Source organism: Lepidochelys kempii, chromosome 4 (genome assembly GCF_965140285.1).
Source record: "Lepidochelys kempii isolate rLepKem1 chromosome 4, rLepKem1.hap1, whole genome shotgun sequence".
NCBI classification, from domain to species: domain Eukaryota; kingdom Metazoa; phylum Chordata; order Testudines; family Cheloniidae; genus Lepidochelys; species Lepidochelys kempii.
Window position 1 is genome coordinate 142,848,415 of NC_136383.1, and position 18,282 is coordinate 142,866,696.

The 18,282-nt window shown below is 47.8% G+C and overlaps 1 protein-coding gene across 2 annotated transcripts in view; it reads left to right on the plus strand.

The window, feature by feature from the left end:
• Positions 1 to 18,282, plus strand: part of SEMA4F (ssemaphorin 4F) — a 143,275-nt gene that overhangs the window by 89,181 nt on the left and 35,812 nt on the right. For both annotated transcript variants that reach the window (XM_073343166.1, XM_073343167.1), the window contains exons 4-7: positions 5,280 to 5,374; positions 6,024 to 6,117; positions 7,075 to 7,194; positions 11,390 to 11,532. In XM_073343166.1, the coding sequence (XP_073199267.1) occupies positions 5,280 to 5,374; positions 6,024 to 6,117; positions 7,075 to 7,194; positions 11,390 to 11,532 (452 nt within the window). The remainder of the gene's footprint in view (positions 1 to 5,279; positions 5,375 to 6,023; positions 6,118 to 7,074; positions 7,195 to 11,389; positions 11,533 to 18,282) is intronic.

Consider the following 18,282-nt stretch of genomic DNA (forward strand, 5'->3'; position numbering starts at 1 on the left):
CTTCTTTATTTACTCTCACCCGGGATTTAAATCAGCTTCTGTATCGGATGGCTAAAGGATAGCTAATATGACGCCAATTTGTAAAAAAGATTCCAGATGCAATCCTGGCAATTGCAGACCAGTAAGCCTAACTTCATTACCAGGCAAATTGGTTGAAACTATAGTAAAGAACAGAATCGTCAAGACACATAGATGAACACAATTTGTTGGGCAAGAGTCAGCATAGTTTTTGGTTTTTTTTTAAGGGAAGTCATAGAATATCAGGGTTGGAAGGGACCTCAGGAGGTCCACCCTGTGCTCAAAGCAGGACCCCACCCCCATACATACACAAACTCACTCTCCTGCTGGTAATAGCTCATCCAAAGTGACCACTCTCCCTACAATGTGCATGGTAATCAAGGTGGGCCATGTCCAGCACAAATCCAGGCTTTCTCACCCCCCTTCCCCCCCCGCCCCCAGGGACACACACACACACACAAACAAACTCACTCTCCTGCTGGCAATAGCTCATCCAAACTGACCACTCTCCAAGTTTAAATCCACGTTTAACCAGAACGTCTGGGGAGGGGGGTAGGAAAAAACAAGGGGAAATAGGCTACCTTGCATAATGACTTAGCCACTCCCAGTCTCTATTTAAGCCTAAATTAATAGTATCCAATTTGCAAATGAATTCCAATTCAGCAGTTTCTCGCTGGAGTCTGGATTTGAAGTTTTTTTGTTTTAAGATAGCGACCTTCATGTCTGTGATTGCGTGACCAGACAGATTGAAGTGTTCTCCGACTGGTTTATGACTGTTATAATTCTTGACATCTGATTTGTGTCCATTTATTCTTTTACACAGAGACTGTCCAGTTTGACCAATGTAAATGGCAGAGGGGCATTGCTGGCACATGATGGCATATATCACATTGGTGGATGTGCAGGTGAACGAGCCTCTGATAGTGTGGCTGATGTTATTAGGCCCTGTGATGGTGTCCCCTGAATAGATATGTGGGCACAGTTGGCAACGGGCTTTGTTGCAAGGATAAGTTCCTGGGTTAGTGGTTCTGTTGTGTGGTATGTGGTTGTTGGTGAGTATTTGCTTCAGGTTGCGGGGCTGTCTGTAGGCAAGGACTGGCCTATCTCCCAAGATTTGTGAGAGTGTTGGGTCATCCTTTAGGATAGGTTGTAGATCCTTAATAATGCATTGGAGGGGTTTTAGTTGGGGGCTGAAGGTGACGGCTAGTGGCGTTCTGTTATTTTCTTTGTTAGGCCTGTCCTGTAGTAGGTAACTTCTGGGAACTCTTCTGGCTCTATCAATCTGTTTCTTCACTTCCGCAGGTGGGTATTGTAGTTGTAAGAAAGCTTGACAGAGATCTTGTAGGTGTTTGTCTCTGTCTGAGGGGTTGGAGCAAATGCGGTTGTATCGCAGAGCTTGGCTGTAGACGATGGATCGTGTGGTGTGGTCAGGGTGAAAGCTGGAGGCATGTAGGTAGGAATAGCGGTCAGTAGGTTTCCGGTATAGGGTGGTGTTTATGTGACCATTGTTTATTAGCACTGTAGTGTCCAGGAAGTGGATCTCTTGTGTGGACTGGACCAGGTTGAGGTTGATGGTGGGATGGAAATTGTTGAAATCATGGTGGAATTCCTCAAGGGCTTCTTTTCCATGGGTCCAGATGATGAAGATGTCATCAGTATAGCGCAAGTAGAGTAGGGGCTTTAGGGGACGAGAGCTGAGGAAGCGTTGTTCTAAATCAGCCATTAAAATGTTGGCATGCTGTGGGGCCATGTGGGTACCCATAGCAGTGCCACTGATCTGAAGGTATACATTGTCCCCAAATGTAAAATAGTTATGGGTAAGGACAAAGTCACAAAGTTCAGCCACCAGGTTAGCCGTGACATTATCGGGGATAGCGTTCTTGACGGCTTGTAGTCCATCTTTGTGTGGAATGTTGGTGTAGAGGGCTTCTACATCCATAGTGGCCAGGATGGTGTTATCAGGAAGATCACCGATGGACTGAAGTTTCCTCAGGAAGTCAGTGGTGTCTCGAAGGTAGCTGGGAGTGCTGGTAGCGTAGGGCCTGAAGAGGAAGTCTACATAGCCAGACAATCCTGCTGTCAGGGTGCCAATGCCTGAGATGATGGGGCGCCCAGGATTTCCAGGTTTATGGATCTTGGGTAGTAGATAGAATATCCCAGGTCAGGGTTCCAGGGGTGTGTCTGTGCGGATTTGATCTTGTGCTTTCCTATCCTAAAGGATGACCCAACACTCTCACAAATCTTGGGAGACAGGCCAGTCCTTGCCTACAGACAGCCCCGCAACCTGAAGCAAATACTCACCAACAACCACATACCACACAACAGAACCACTAAACCAGGAACTTATCCTTGCAACAAAGCCCGTTGCCAACTGTGCCCACATATCTATTCAGGGGACACCATCACAGGGCCTAATAACATCAGCCACACTATCAGAGGCTTGTTCACCTGCACATCCACCAATGTGATATATGCCATCATGTGCCAGCAATGCCCCTCTGCCATTTACATTGGTCAAACTGGACAGTCTCTACGTAAAAGAATAAATGGACACAAAGCAGATGTCAAGAATTATAACAGTCATAAACCAGTCGGAGAACACTTCAATCTGTCTGGTCACGCAATCACAGACATGAAGGTCGCTATCTTAAAACAAAAAAACTTCAAATCCAGACTCCAGTGAGAAACTGCTGAATTGGAATTCATTTGCAAATTGGATACTATTAATTTAGGCTTAAATAGAGACTGGGAGTGGCTAAGTTATTATGCAAGGTAGCCTATTTCCCCTTGTTTTTTCCTACCCCCCCCCCCCCCGATGTTCTGGTTAAACTTGGATTTAAACTTGGAGAGTGGTCAGTTTGGATGAGCTATTGCCAGCAGGAGAGTGAGTTTGTGTGTGTGTCCCTGGGGGGGAAAAAAAGAGGGGGGGGGGTGAGAGAGCCTGGATTTGTGCTGGACATGGCCCACCTTGATTACCATGCACATTGTAGGGAGAGTGGTCACTTTGGATGAGCTATTACCAGCAGGATATTGAGTTTGTGTGTGTGGTTTTTGGAGGGGGGTGAGGGGGTGAGAGAACCTGGATTTGTGCAGGAAATGGCCCACCTTGATTATCATGCACATTGTGAAGAGAGTTGTCACTTTGGATGGGCTATCACCAGCAGGAGATTGAGTTTGTGTATGGGGGGGGCGGAGGGTGAGAAAACCTGGATTTGTGCTGGAAATGGCCCAACCTGATGATCACTTTAGATAAGCTATTACCAGCAGGACAGTGGGGTGGGAGGAGGTATTGTTTTATGATCTCTGTGTGTATATAATGTCTGCTGCAGTTTCCACGGTATGCATCCGATGAAGGGAGCTGTAGCTCACGAAAGCTCATGCTCAAATAAATTGGTTAGTCTCTAAAGTGCCACAAGTACTCCTTTTCTTTTTGTGAATACAGGCTAACACGGCTGCTATTCTGAAACCTATAAAGTCATGACTGGTGTGGAGAAAATAAATAAGGAAGTGTTATTTACTCCTCACAACACAAGAACTAGGGGTCACCCAATGAAATTAATAGGCAGCAGGTTTAAAACAAACAAAAGGAAGTATTTCTTCACACACAGTCAATCTGTAGAACTCCTTGCCACACGATGTTGTGAAGGCCAAGACTATAACAGGGTTCAAAAAAGAACTAGATAAGGCCATGGAGGATAGGCCCATCAATGGCTATTAGCCAATGTGGCAGGGATGCAAAACCATGGTCTGAAGTGTCCCTACCCTCTGTTTGCCAGAAGCTAGGAATGGGTGACAAGGGATGGATGACTTGATTACCTGTTCTGTTCATTCCCTCTGAAGCACCTGGCATTGGCCACTGTTGGAAGACAGGATACTGGGCTAGAAGGACCATTGGTCTGACCCAGTATGGCTGTTCTTATGTTAAGGGTTGTTGTAAAGAGGACAGTGATCAATTGTTCTCCATGTCCACTACAGGTAGGAGAAGAAGTAAACGGCTTAATCTGCAACAAGGGAGATTTCAGTTTGGTACAGGGGAACCCCATTTATCCGATCTACTTGGGACCAGGGCCTGATCGCATAATCAAAAATTTGGATAATCAGGAGAATGGGCAGGGCTTGTACTGTCAAGCCCCGGCGGAGGGGCTCGGTTCAGTTAATACAGAAAGATGATTAAACAGTGTTCTACTGTATTAGGAAAAACTTTCTAATGATAAAGGTAGTTAAGCTCTGGAACAGGCTTCCAATGGAGGTGGATTCTCTGTAATTTGAAATCTTTAAACCACGATTTGAGGACTTCAGTAAGTCAGGGAAAGGTGAAGGAACTATTACAGGAATGGGAGGGTGGAGTTCTGTGGCCTGTGATGTGCAGGAGGTTAGATTACATGATCATGATGGTTCCTTCTGACCTTTGAGTCTGAGTTGTGGAACCTCCATCACTGGAGGCTTCTAAGAATAGGTTGGCCAGACACCTGTCAGGGATGTTCTAGGTTTACTTGGTTCTGCCTCAGTGCAGGGGATAGAACTTCATGACTTCTCAAGGTCCCTTCCAGCCCTGCATTTCTATGATTTCATGGTCTGTCCTTCATGGTAAAGATTCTCTTAGGTGCTTCTTCTGGCTCTGCTGGCTGAAAAGTCGGGCATACTCATGGGCATGACACATTCACACAGTGTTCCCAGCATGTTGTCAGTTACTGCTTGGAATTGAGTAGTGATGTCACCTACTGAAATGGCTGTGAGGGCCTTCCCTGCAATTACTACTTACGTGAGTAAGAGGGGTCTGCTCCTCCATAGGCGCCAACTTCTTCTGGAGCCGTTGGGTGCTTGATGCCCCCGGCCCTGCCCGACTCCACCCCTGCCGCACCCTCTCCCGCCCCCATTCCAACCCCTTCCCCAAAGTCTCCGCCCCCATTCCAACCCTGTCCCTGCCCCCTCCCTGCCCCTATTCGACTCCTTCCCCATATCCCCACCACGTTCCTGCTCCTCCCCACTCCCTCACAGCGCTTGCTACAGCTGTTTGGTGGCAGCAAGCTCTGGGAGGGAGGGAGGAGCTGGGAGGAGGCGGGGGGGGGGGCAGGGACCTTGGCTGCTGGTGCGTGAAGAGCACCCACTAATTTTTCCCCTTGGATGCTCCAGCCCCAGAGCATCCACGGAGTCGGCGCCTATGCGCTCCTCTCCTCTTGCACTCAATCCTTGACATCAGTGGCTGGTTGTGCTTTTCACAGTGCCTGTGTCATGACTATTTGCTCTGTCCCTGCAGGCAGAGTGTCATAATTACATCCGCATTCTGGAGTTTGCTGATGAGAGCCACCTCTATACCTGCGGGACCTTTGCTTTTGATCCACAGTGCGGCTTCATTGTAAGGGCTCAGTGCCTGTTGGGAAAGGGGGAGGGAGTAAAGGGAGGGTTGAATGGGCCAGGAGAAGAGTCCAGTGTTGCCTGCTTGGGGAAATGGGCAGAGATCAGGAAGGATGAACCTAAAGCTAATGAGAGGCTTTTCTGTGGCTTCATCACCCTGGTTCGAGCTCTCAGAGGCCATAAGGAATACACCCTCAGCCTCTTGGTGAGCTATGGAAGTAGTATCCCCATTTTGCAGAAGAAGTGAGTTGCCCAAGGTCATGCCAGGAGTCTGTGTCAGAACCAGGGGTTGAACCCTCCTGAGGCCCCAGGCAGTGTTTTAACCACAGAACATTCCCTCCATATATTAAATTTCCAGTCCTGAGTGGGGTGGTAGTAAGGCAGGAACCCAGGGAAGGATTGGGGCCTCCAGTGAGTGGTTAACGGCCTTTGTAACGAAGTACTTCAGCAAAAAATAAATGCTGTCTTGGCTGCAGTAACAAGTTAAACAAGGGAGGGGACAAGTCCTGGGGCTTCCACCATTGAGAGTCCACACAATCCAGCTTAACATCAGCCTGTCCCACCCCAGACAGCCTGCATGGGGGGTGGTGTCTGTTAGCCCCTCCCCAAACCCAAATGGGGTGGCTGAACTTTCTCTGCTTTTATTGCAGAAAGTGGCCAATTTCAGCAGTGTGGAGCGGCAGGAAAGTGGCCGGGGGAAATGCCCCTTTGAGCCTACGCAACAGTCAGCAGCCGTAATGGTCGGTACGTTTGTCACAGTGTCAGCGGCATTTTGGTTTGGTCTGGAACTCAGTGCAGGGAGCAAGACTGCGGCTCTGGAAGGAAGAAGCATGTTGGGGGTAGCAGCAGCAAGCGAACAAGCTTCCCTCACCATCCAGGTGTAAAGGGATTTCAGACCTTGGCCTCCTCTGCGGAGACTGCTTGCAGGGCCGGTTAGTTACAGTTGCAATGTGGACATCTGTCTATTAGGAACTGGACAGAAGCACCAGCCCTCCATTCCCCAGAGTCACCACATGGGGGCAATGACTTCCTGGGATTACTATCTATCTCTGAATGAAACCGGTGACCTATGTGTAAAACGCCATAATCCATGTCCCGACCCGGAGCTGGAGAGGGATACAAATTACACTGTGCACATCACAGAGCGGCATCTGCTGCTGCCCAGTCCAGGAGCTGGCACAGGCCACATGAGGTCTGCACCACCTTGAGCCATTTAGTGTTTGAAAGTGAACGCTATTTAAATACATTGACCTGAGCATCCCGGACTGAGGCTACCAAGGCCCAGGGTGTCCCCATGACCTAGAATCTCCCAAACCTGGTCCTCGTCTTGCCTGTGCTTGAGCCATGGGGAGCCAGGCAGAGTGCAGTGGCTGACTTGGTTAGGAAGATTCCCTTCCATCTCCAACTGGAGAATGGTGCCATGAGACTGGGTTAGCACCGAGGCCACAAGTGGTAGTCACTAGCATTCTAAACTAGCTGCTGATGAACCTGGGTGGAAAATGGAGTAAAATCCAGCCTCTCCTTGCCATCCAGATGTTACATCAAGGCCCGATTAGCCACATTTTCCTTATTGGTTCAGGCACAGCTCTGCATTACAGCCTGGCCATGGTGTACTCCTTTCCCCTCCCCCATCTCTTTCCCTGAATTGCACATTGGTCTTCTGTGTCTTTCACACCTGTCACATCTTGGACCTTCCTCTAGATGGTGTCCTGTATGCTGCCACTGTCAGCAACTTCCTGGGGACACAGCCCATCATCTCCAGAGCAACAGGAAACCTTGAGGAGCGCATCCGGACAGAGATCTCAGTGACCTGGCTGAATGGTGAGTGACCAATGGAGATCATAGAATCAGAATATCAGGGTTAGAAGGGACTTCAGGACGTCATCTAGTCCAACCTCCTGCTCAAAGCAGAACCAATCCCCAACTATATCATCCCAGCCAGGGCTTTGTCAAGCCTGACCTTAAAAATCTCTAAGGAAGGAGATTCCACCACCTCCCTAGGTAACCCATTCCAATGTTACACCACCCTCCTGGGGAAAAAGTTTTTCCTAATATCCAACCTAAACCTCCCCCACTGCAACTTGACACCATTACTCCTCGTTCTGTCATCTGCTACCACTGAGAACAGTCTAGAGCCATCCTCTTTGGAACCCGCTTTCAGGGAGTTGAAAGCAGGTATCAAATTCCCCCTCATTCTTCTCTTCTGCAGACTAAACAATCCCAGTTCCCTCAGCCTCTCCTCATAAATCATGTGTTCCAGTCCCCTAATAATTTTTGTTGCCCTCTGCTGGACTCTTTCCAATTTTTCCACATCCTTTCTGTAGTAGGGTGCCCAAAACTGGACACCGTACTCCACATGACGCCTGACCAATACCGAATAGAGGGGAACGATCACGTCCCTCGATCTGCTGGCAATGCCCCTACTTATACAGCCCAAAATGCCATTAGCCTTCTTGGCAACAAGGGCACACTGTTGACTCATATCTAGCTTCTCATCCACTGTAACCCCTAGGTCCTTTCCTTCAGAACTGCTGCCAAGCCATTTGGTCCCTAGTCTGAAGCAGTGCATGGGATTCTTCTGTCCTAAGTGCAGGACTCTGCACTTGTCCTTGTTGAACCTCCATCAGATTTCTTTTGGCCCAATCCTTTAATTTGTCTAGGGCCCTCTGTATCCTATCCCTACCCTCCAGTATATCTACCACTCCTCCCAGTTTAGTGTCATCTGCAAACTTGCTGAGGGTGCAGTCCACGCCATTCTTCAGATCAATAATGAAGATATTGAAGAAAACCGGCCCCAGGACTGACCCTTGGGGCACTCCGCTTGATACCGGCTGCCAACTAGACATGGAGCCGTTGATCACTTCCCGTTGAGCCCGATGATCTATCCAGCTTTCTATCCACCTTATAGTCCATTCATCCGGCCCATACTACTTTAAGTTGCTGGCAAGAATACTGTGGGAGACCGTGTCAAAAGCTTTGCTAAAGTCAAGGAACAACAAGTCCACTGCTTTCCCTTCATCCACAGAGCCAGTTATCTCGTCATAGAAGGCAATTAGATTAGTCAAGCATGACTTGCCCTTGGTGAATCCATGCTGACTCTTCCTGATCACTTTCCTCTCCTTCAGTGCTTCAGAATTGATTCCTTGAGGACCTGCTCCATGATTTTTCCAGGGACTGAGGTGAGGCTGACTGGCCTGTAGTTCCCAGGATCCTCCTCCTTCCCTTTTTTAAAGATGGGAACTACATTAGCCTTTTTCCAGTCGTCCGGGACTTCCCCCGATCGCCATGAGTTTTCAAAGATAATGGCCAATGGCCAGTGGCTCTGCAATCACATCCGCCAACTCCTTTAGCACTCTCAGATGCAATGCATCCGGCGCCATGGACTTGTGCATGTCCAGCTTTTCTAAATAGTCCCGAACCACTTCTTTCTCCACAGAGGGCTGGTCACCTCCTCCCCATGCTGTACTGCCCAGTGCAGCAGTCTGGGAGCTGACCTTGTTAGTGAAAACAGAGGCAAAAAAAGCATTGAGTACATTAGCTTTTTCCACATCCTCTGTCACTAGGTTGCCACCCTCATTCAGTAAGGGGCCTGCACTTTCCTTGACTTTCTTCTTGTTGCTAACATGCCTGAAGAAACCCTTCTTGTTACTCTTAACATCTCTTGCTAGCTGCAACTCCAGGTGTGATTTGGCCTTCCTGATTTCACTCCTGTATGCCTGAGCAATATTTTTATACACCTCCCTGGTCATTTGTCCCATCTTCCACTTCTTGTAAGCTTCTTTTTTGTGTTTAAGATCAGCAAGGATTTCACTGTTAAGCCAAGCTGGTTGCCTGCCATATTTACTATTCTTTCGACGCATCAGAATGGTTTGTTCCTGCAATGTCAGTAAGGATTCTTTAAAATACAGCCAGCTCTCCTGGACCACTTACCCCCTCTTGTTTGTTCTCCCATGGATCCTGGCCATCAGTTCCTTGAGGGAGTCAAAGTCTGCTTTTCTGAAGTCCAGGGTCCAAGATTCTGCCCATGTTAAGTCTCTAAGGGATCTGAGGACAGAGAGAAGGGGGGAGATGAATGTTTCTGAGGGGGACGGGGGTGGGAATTTTTGAGACCATCAATGGCCGATGACATAAAGAGAAGATGCCAAGTGAATCCTGCCTCCTCTTGGCCCCTGAGAGTGTCATAGAATATCAGGGTTGGAAGGGACCTCAGGAGGTCATCGAGTCCAACCCCCTGCTCAAAGCAGGACCAATCCCCAATTAAATCATCCCAGCCAGGGCTTTGTCAAGTCTGACCTTAAAAACTTTTAAGGAAGGAGATTCCACCACCTCCCTAGGTAACGCATTCCAGTGTTTCACCACCCTCCTAGGGAAAAAGTTTTTCCTAATATCCAACCTAAACCTCCCCCACTGCAACTTGAGACCATTACTCCTCGTTCTGTCATCTGCTACCACTGAGAACAGTCTAGAGCCATCCTCTTTGGAACCCCCTTTCAGGTAGTTGAAAGCAGCTATCAAATCCCCCCTCATTCTTCTCTTCCGTAGACTAAACATCCCCAGTTCCCTCAGCCTCTCCTCATAAGTCATGTGTTCCAGTCCCCTCATCATTTTTGTTGCCCTCCACTGGATTCTCTCCAATTTTTCCATATCCTTCTTGTAGTGTGGGGCCCAAAACTGGACACAGTACTCCAGATGAGGCCTCACCAGTGTCCGATAGAGGGGAACGATCACGTCCCTCGATCTGCTGGCAATGCCCCTACTTATACATCCCAAAATGCCATTGGCCTTCTTGGCAACAAGGGCACACTGTTGACTCATATCCAGCTTCTCGTCCACTGTAACCCCTAGGTCCTTTTCCGCAGAACTGCTGCCAAGCCATTCGGTCCCTAGTCTGTAGCGGTGCATTGGATTCTTCCGTCCTAAGTGCAGGACTCTGCACTTGTCCTTGTTGAACCTCATCAGATTTCTTTTGGCCCAATCCTCCAATTTGTCTAGGTCCCACTGTATCCTATCCCTACCCTCCAGCATAACTACCTCTCCTCCCAGTTTAGTGTCATCTGCAAACTTGCTGAGGGTGCAATCCACACCATCCTCCAGATCATTTATGAAGATATTGAACAAAACTGGCCCCAGAACCAACCCCTGGGGCACTTCACTTGATACCGGCTGCCAACTAGACATGGAGCCATTGATCACTACCCGTTGAGCCCAACAATCTAGCCAGCTTTCTATCCACCTTATCGTCCATTCATCCAATCCATACTTTTTTTAACGTGCTGGCAAGAATACTGTGGGAGACCATGTCAAAAGCTTTGCTAAAGTCAAGGAACAACACGTCCACTGCTTTCCCTTCATCCACAGAGCCAGTTATCTCGTCATAGAAGGCAATTAGATTAGTCAAGCATGACTTGCCCTTGGTGAATCCATGCTGACTCTTCCTGATCACTTTCCTCTCCTTCAGTGCTTCAGAATTGATTCCTTGAGGACCTGCTCCATGATTTTTCCAGGGACTGAGGTGAGGCTGACTGGCCTGTAGTTCCCAGGATCCTCCTTCTTCCCTTTTTTAAAGATGAGCACTACATTAGCCTTTTTCTAGTCGTCCGGGACTTCTCCTGATCGCCATGAGTTTTCAAAGATAATGGCCAATGGCCAGTGGCTCTGCAATCACATCCGCCAACTCCTTTAGCACTCTTGGATGCAATGCATCCAGCGCCATGGACTTTTGCACGTCCAGCTTTTCTAAATAGTCCCAAACCACTTCTTTCTCCACGGAGCGCAGGTCACCTCCTCCTCATGCTGTGCTGCCCAGTGCAGCAATCTGGGAGCTGACCTTGTTCGTGAAGACAGAGGCAAAAAAAGCAGTGTCCATGGCAGGTAGGGATGATATCAATATACTGGCCCTTTGCCCAGGAACAGTAGTAGTCACGTGTGGGGGGGGGGGGGGGGGATCTGCTTGTTCAGCATTTGAAGCTCTGATAGTTCATTTCCTGTTGTGATGGTCTTTCACCTGTATCCATAGACCCAGTCTTTGTGGGCTCCACTTTCTTGAGAGGGGGCGAGAGTGGAGAGAATGACAAAATCTATTTCTTCTTCACGGAGACAGCCAGAGAGTACGACTTCTATGAACAAGTGAGGGTCCCACGTGTGGCCAGAGTCTGCAAGGTACGATCCGCAGGGCTCCCACAATGCAGAAGGAAGGGGATGGCCTCGCAGGCACTTGGCAGTTTCTGTGCAAAGTGAAAGCTGCCTGCCAGTCCGAGGGTGTCTGCCACTCTCAGGAGGAGGTAAAAAGTAATTACCCTTATCTGGCCAGGACACCAGTGTGATGGGTTGGATCACAGAAACCCCTTGGGAACTGCCAACTGATGTGCTGAGACTACCCTTGAGCCTGTTTCCCCTGGCAGCTTGAGACTTCAGTGCCCTGCCTGGTTTGAGCCAGATACGCTAGCCTGCTGCAAACCCAGACCCAGGTCTGAACCATGTCCCCTAACAGCTGCAGGCTTAACTGAAAACAGTTTAAGAAGTGTTTCTGTTTCCAGCACTCAGATGCCCACTCCCAATGGCGTCCAAACCCCAGATAAATCTGTTTTACCCTGTATAAAGCTTATGTAGGGTAAACTCATAAATTGTTTGCCCTCTGTAGCACTGATGGAGCTGTTTGCCCGCCCCGCCCCTCCCACCCCCCAGGTATTAGTACATACTCTGGGTTAATTAATAAGTAAAAAGTGATTTTATTAAATACAAAAAGTAGGATTCAAGTGGTTCCAAGTAATGACAGACAGAACAAAGTAAATTACTAGACAAAATAAAATAAAACAAAGAAGTCTATGCCTAATACAGTAAGAATGATTACTGCTGAAATCTCACCCTCAGAGATGATCCAGTAAGCTTCTTTTACAGACTAGTCTCCTTCTTGTCTGGGTCCAGCAATCGCTCCCACCCCTGTGGTTATTGTCCTTTGTTCCAGTCTCTTTTAGGTAACCTTTGGGTGTGGAGAGGCTATCTCTTGAGCCAGCTGAAGACAAAATGGAGAGGTTTTCAGGGGCTTAAATAGACTTTCTCTTGTGGGTGGTCCCCCTCCTCTCTCCTATCCAGAATTCAGCTCAAAGATGGAGTTTTGGAGTCACATGGGCAAGTCACATGTCCATGCATGACTGAATTCCTTACCAGCCAGGCCACATTCCTGGGAAAGTTCAGATGTGGATTGGCGTCTCCAAGTTCATTGTTGGCTTAAGTGTTTCTTGATTGGGCACTTACTGAGAATAGTCTTTTCTCAGGAAGCTCTGACCAACTGCTTCACTGAAGCTACTTAAAATTAAACAAGTACATAGCCAATATTCATAACTTTGAATACAAAAATGATACATGCATACAAATAGGATGAATATATTTAGTAGATCATAACCTTTACAGAGATATGTTACATTCATAAGCATATTCCCATAAAGCATTATGGGGTGCACCGTCACAACCAGAACTGGAAACCTGCTTCTGCCAGAAGAACCTATAAGATATGCAGTGATGGTACATGGCGAGGCCCTCACTTTTACATCTCGCTGTCAGGAGTACAATATGTCCTGCCACCGCTTGGAGCCAGGGGTGTCAATGTGGACTTGGAGCCCCTCTGCTCTCTAGGTTTCCTGAAGAACATCTTCCATCCCTGATCAGATTCCGTCACTAAACTGAGCCCTGCTGTATCTCCGAGATTCCATCCACTCCTCTCCATCCACACAGCCAAACTCCGGTCCTGGCATTGGACATCCGCACCTCCACCACAGCAAATTCCTCCTCTCTGGTCTCCCTGACACACACCTACCTCTCATCTCTGTCCAAATCTCCACTGCAAAAATAACCTATCTCATTGCACCCCCAGAGCATGTTCAGCTCCTGGTGAGGCTTGTGGGCTCCCTTTGAACTCCTATGACAGGTTTCAGAGTAACAGCCGTGTTAGTCTGTATTCGCAAAAAGAAAAGGAGTACTTGTGGCACCTTAGCGACTAACCAATTTATTTGAGCATAAGCTTTCGTGAGCTACAGCTCATTTCATCGGATGCATACTGTGGAAAATACAGAAGATGTTTTTATACACCCAAACCATGAAAAAATGGGTGTTTATCACTACAAAAGGTTTTCTCTCCCCCCACCCCATTCTCCTGCTGGTAATAGCTTATCTAAAGTGATCACTCTCCTTACAATGTGTATGATAATCAAGGTGGGCCATTTCCAGCACAAATCCAGGGTTTAACAAGAACGTCTGAGGAACGGGGGGGGGGGGGGGAAGGAAAAAACAAGTTGAAAGTTGCTATATTACAACAGAAAAACTTCAAAACCAGACTCCAGCGAGAGACTGCTGAATTGGAATTCATTTGCAAATTGGATACAATTAACTTAGGCTTGAATAGAGACTGGGAGTGGCTAAGTCATTATGCAAGGTAACCTATTTCCCCTTGTTTTTTCCTTACCCCCTGCCCCCCGTTCCTCAGACTTGATGGTTTGTCCCTGTAACCTCAACAGGGATTCCTTGAAATACAGCCAGCTCTCCTGGACTCCTTTCCCCTTCAAGTTAGTCCCCTAGGGGATCCTGGCCATCCGTTCCCTGAGGGAGTCGAAGTCTGCTTTCCTGAAGTCCAGGGTCTGTATCCTGCTGCTTACCTTTCTTCCCTGCGTCAGGATCCTGAACTCAACCAACTCATGGTCACTGCCTCCCAGATTCCCATCCACTTTTGCTTCCCCCACTAATTCTACCCGGTTTGTGAGCAGCAGGTCAAGAAAAGCGCCCCCCCTAGTTGGCTCCTCTAGCACTTGCGCCAGGAAATTGTCCCCTACGCTTTCCAAAAAGCTTCCTGGATTGTCTATGCACCGCTGTATTGCTCTCCCAGCAGATATCAGGAAAATTAAAGTCACCCATGAGAATCAGGGCATGCGATCTAGTAGCTTCCGTGAGCTGCCGGAAGAAAGCCTCATCTACCTCATCCCCCTGGTCCGGTGGTCTATAGCAGACTCCCACCACTACATCACCCTTGTTGCACACACTTAATCCAGAGACACTCAGGTTTTTCTGCAGTTTCGTACCGGAGCTCTGAGCAGTCATACTGCTCCCTAACATACAGTGCTACTCCCCCACCTTTTCTGCCCTGCCTGTCCTTCCTGAACACTTTATAACCATCCATGACAGTACTCCAGTCATGTGAGTTATCCCACCAAGTCTCTGTTATTCCGATCACGTCATAGTTCCTTGACATCACCAGGACCTCCAGTTCTCCCTGCTTGTTTCCAAGGCTTTGTGCATTTGTATATAAGCACTTGAGATAACCTGTTGATCGCCCCTCATTCCCAGTATGAGGCAGGAGCCCTCCCCTCACAGACATTCCTGCCTGTGCTTCCTCCCAGTATCCCGCTTTCCCACTTACCTCAGGGCTTTGGTCTCCTTCCCCCGGTGAACCTAGTTTAAAGCCCTCCTCACTAGGTTAGCCAGCCTGCTGGCAAAGATGCTCTTCCCTCTCTTCGTAAGATGGAGCCCGTCTCTGCCCAGCACTCCTCCTTCATGGAACACCATCCCATGGTCAAAGAATCCAAAGCCTTCTCACCGACACCACCTGCGTAGCCATTCGTTGACTTCCACGATTCGACGGTCCCTACCTAGGCCTTTTCCTTCCACGGGGAGGATGGACGAGAACACCACTTGCGCCTCCAACTCCTTTATCCTTCTTCCTAGAGCCACATAGTCCGCAGTGATCTGCTCAAGGTCATTCTTGGCAGTATCATTGGTGCCCACGTGGAGAAGCAGGAAGGGGTAGCGATCCGAGGGCTTGATGAGTCTCGGCAGTCTCTCCGTCACATCGCGAATCTTAGCCCCTGGCAAGCATCAGACTTCTCGGTTTTCCCGGTCAGGGCAGCAGATAGATGACTCAGTCCCCCGGAGAAGAGAGTCCCCGACCACCACCACCCGCCTTCTCCTACACACCCGCCTTCTCCTACACAGCTACAGCTACACATGCTCATCTATTGTCTAACATGCTATGTTAGCTGTAACACAGACCATGCCCAGTTTGGATAGCTTGTGAAATCTGACAAGCTTGCATTCAAGATCATTCATCAATAATTTAATACCGCCTCTGGTGGTTATGTATTCTGCCAATTGAAGCTTTCTTTCTGTTATCTTGGCCTGTTGAGAGTGGTTTACAATAAGACCAGCCATACTGGGTCAGACTAATTGTCCATTTAGCCCAATATCCTGTCTTCCAACAGCGACCAGTGCCAGGAGCTTCAGAGGGAATGAACAGAATAGTGCTGTTGAGTGATCCATTTCCTGTCATCCACTCCCACTATCTGGCAGGCAGAGGCTAGCAAAACCCAGAGCACGAGGTTGCATCCGTGACCATCTTGGCTAATAGCCATTGCTGGACCTATCCTCCAAGAACTTCTCATTCTTTTTTCAACCCTGTTATAATTTTGGGCTTCACAACGTCCCCTGGCAGCGTGTTACACAGGTTGACTGTGCATTGTGTGAAGAAGTATTTCCTTTTGTTTTGTTTTTAAACCTGCTGCCTATTGATTTCATTGGGTGACCCCTGGTTCTTGTATTAAGAGGAGGAGTAAATAACACTTCTGTATTCACTTTTTCCACACCATTCTCTAGCAGAGCTCTCCAGCCATCTCTTTTCTAAACTCAGCAGTTCCAGTCTTTTTAATCTCTCCTCATACAGAAGCTGTTCCATACCCTTAATCAGTTTTGCTGCCCTTCTCTGCACTTTTTGCAGTTCAAACATATCTCTTTTGAGATGGGATGACCAGAACTGAATGGACATTCAAGATGTGGGCATATCATGGATTTATATAGTGGCATTACATTTTTTGATTTAGGAAACATTAGGAAAGATAATAACATTGTTAGCTTTTTTGACTGCCACTGCACGCTGAGCAGATGTTTTCAGAGAACTATCCACAGTGACTCCAAGAGCTTTCTTGAGTGGTAACAGCTAATTTAGATCCCCTCATTGTGTGTTTGTAGCTGGGCTTATGACTTCCAGTGTGAATTACTTTGCATTTATCAACATGGAATTTCATCTGCTGTTGTGTTGCCTAGTCTCCCGGCTTTGTGAGATCCCTTTGTAACTCATTCCAGTCTGCTTTGGACTATCTTGAGTAATTTTGTATCATTTGCAGATTTTGCCATCTCACTGTTCACTCCTTTTTTAGGTCATTTATGAATGTGTTGAACAGCACATGACCGTTTACTTTACATAAGAGCCTTTGGTGTTGGAACTTGTCAGAGTTTTTCTGAAGGTCCAAGTGCACTGTGTTAATTGGATCAACCTGTATGTGTGCTTGTTGATACACTCAAAGAATTGTAGTAGATTGGTTAGGCATGATTTCCCTCTACAAAGGCTGAGTTGACTCTTCTCCAACATATCATGTTCATCTGTGAGCCTGATAATTCTGTTCTTTGCTATAGTTTTAATCAATCTGCCTGGTACTGAAGTTAGGCGTACTAGCCTGTAATTGCCAGGATTGCCTCTGAAGCCTTTTTAAAAAATCGGCATTTCAGTAGCTATTCTCCAGTCATCTGGTATAGAAGCTGATTTAAGCAATAGGTTATTAGTTCTGCAATTGCTTGTATGAATTCCTTCAGAACTCTTGAACCTTTTCTTTTTGCGAATACAGACTAACACGGCTGCTACTCTGAAACCCATCTGGTCTTGGTGACTTATTACTGTTTAACTGATCAATTTGTTCCAAACCCACCTCGATTGACACCTCCAGTCTGGGACAGTTTTGCAGATTTGTCACCTAACAAAAATAGCCTGGCTGTGGGAATCTCCTTCACATCATCTTCAGTGAAGACCAATGTAAATAATTCATTTAGCTTCTCCGCAATGGCCTTGTCTTCCTTGAGCCTCCTTTAGCACCTCAATTATCCAGTGGCCCCACTTCCAGTCAGTCTGGCAGGCTTCCTGCTTCTGATGTACTTAAAATTCTTTGCTGTTAGTAGGATGACCAGATAAATTGGGGTGGGGGTGGGAGGTAATAGGCTCCTGTATAGAATCATAGAATATCAGGGTTGGAAGGGACCCCAGAAGGTCATCTAGTCCAACCCCCTGCTCGAAGCAGGACCAATTCCCAGTTAAATCATCCCAGCCAGGGCTTTGTCAAGCCTGACCTTAAAAACCTCTAAGGAAGGAGATTCTACCACCTCCCTAGGTAACGCATTCCAGTGTTTCACCACCCTCTTAGTGAAAAAGTTTTTCCTAATATCCAATCTAAACCTCGCCCATTGCAACTTGAGAGCATTACTCTCGTTCTGTCATCTGCTACCATTGAGAACAGTCTAGAGCCATCCTCTTTGGAACCCCCTTTCAGGTAGTTGAAAGCAGCTATCAAATCCCCCCTCATTCTTCTCTTCTGCAGGCTAAACAATCCCAGCTCCCTCAGCCTCTCCTCATAAGTCATGTGTTCTAGACCCCTAATCATTTTTGTTGCCCTTCGCTGGACTCTCTCCAGTTTATCCACATCCTTCTTGTAGTGTGGGGCCCAAAACTGGACACAGTACTCCAGATGAGGCCTCACCAATGTCGAATAGAGGGGAACGATCACGTCCCTCGATCTGCTCGCTATGCCCCTACTTATACATCCCAAAATGCCATTGGCCTTCTTGGCAACAAGGCACACTGCTGACTCATATCCAGCTTCTCGTCCACTGTCACCCCTAGGTCCTTTTCCGCAGAACTGCTGCCTAGCCATTCGGTCCCTAGTCTGTAGCGGTGCATTGGATTCTTCCATCCTAAGTGCAGGACCCTGCACTTATCCTTATTGAACCTCATCAGATTTCTTTTGGCCCAATCCTCCAATTTGTCTAGGTCCTTCTGTATCCTATCCCTCCCCTCCAGCGTATCTACCACTCCTCCCAGTTTAG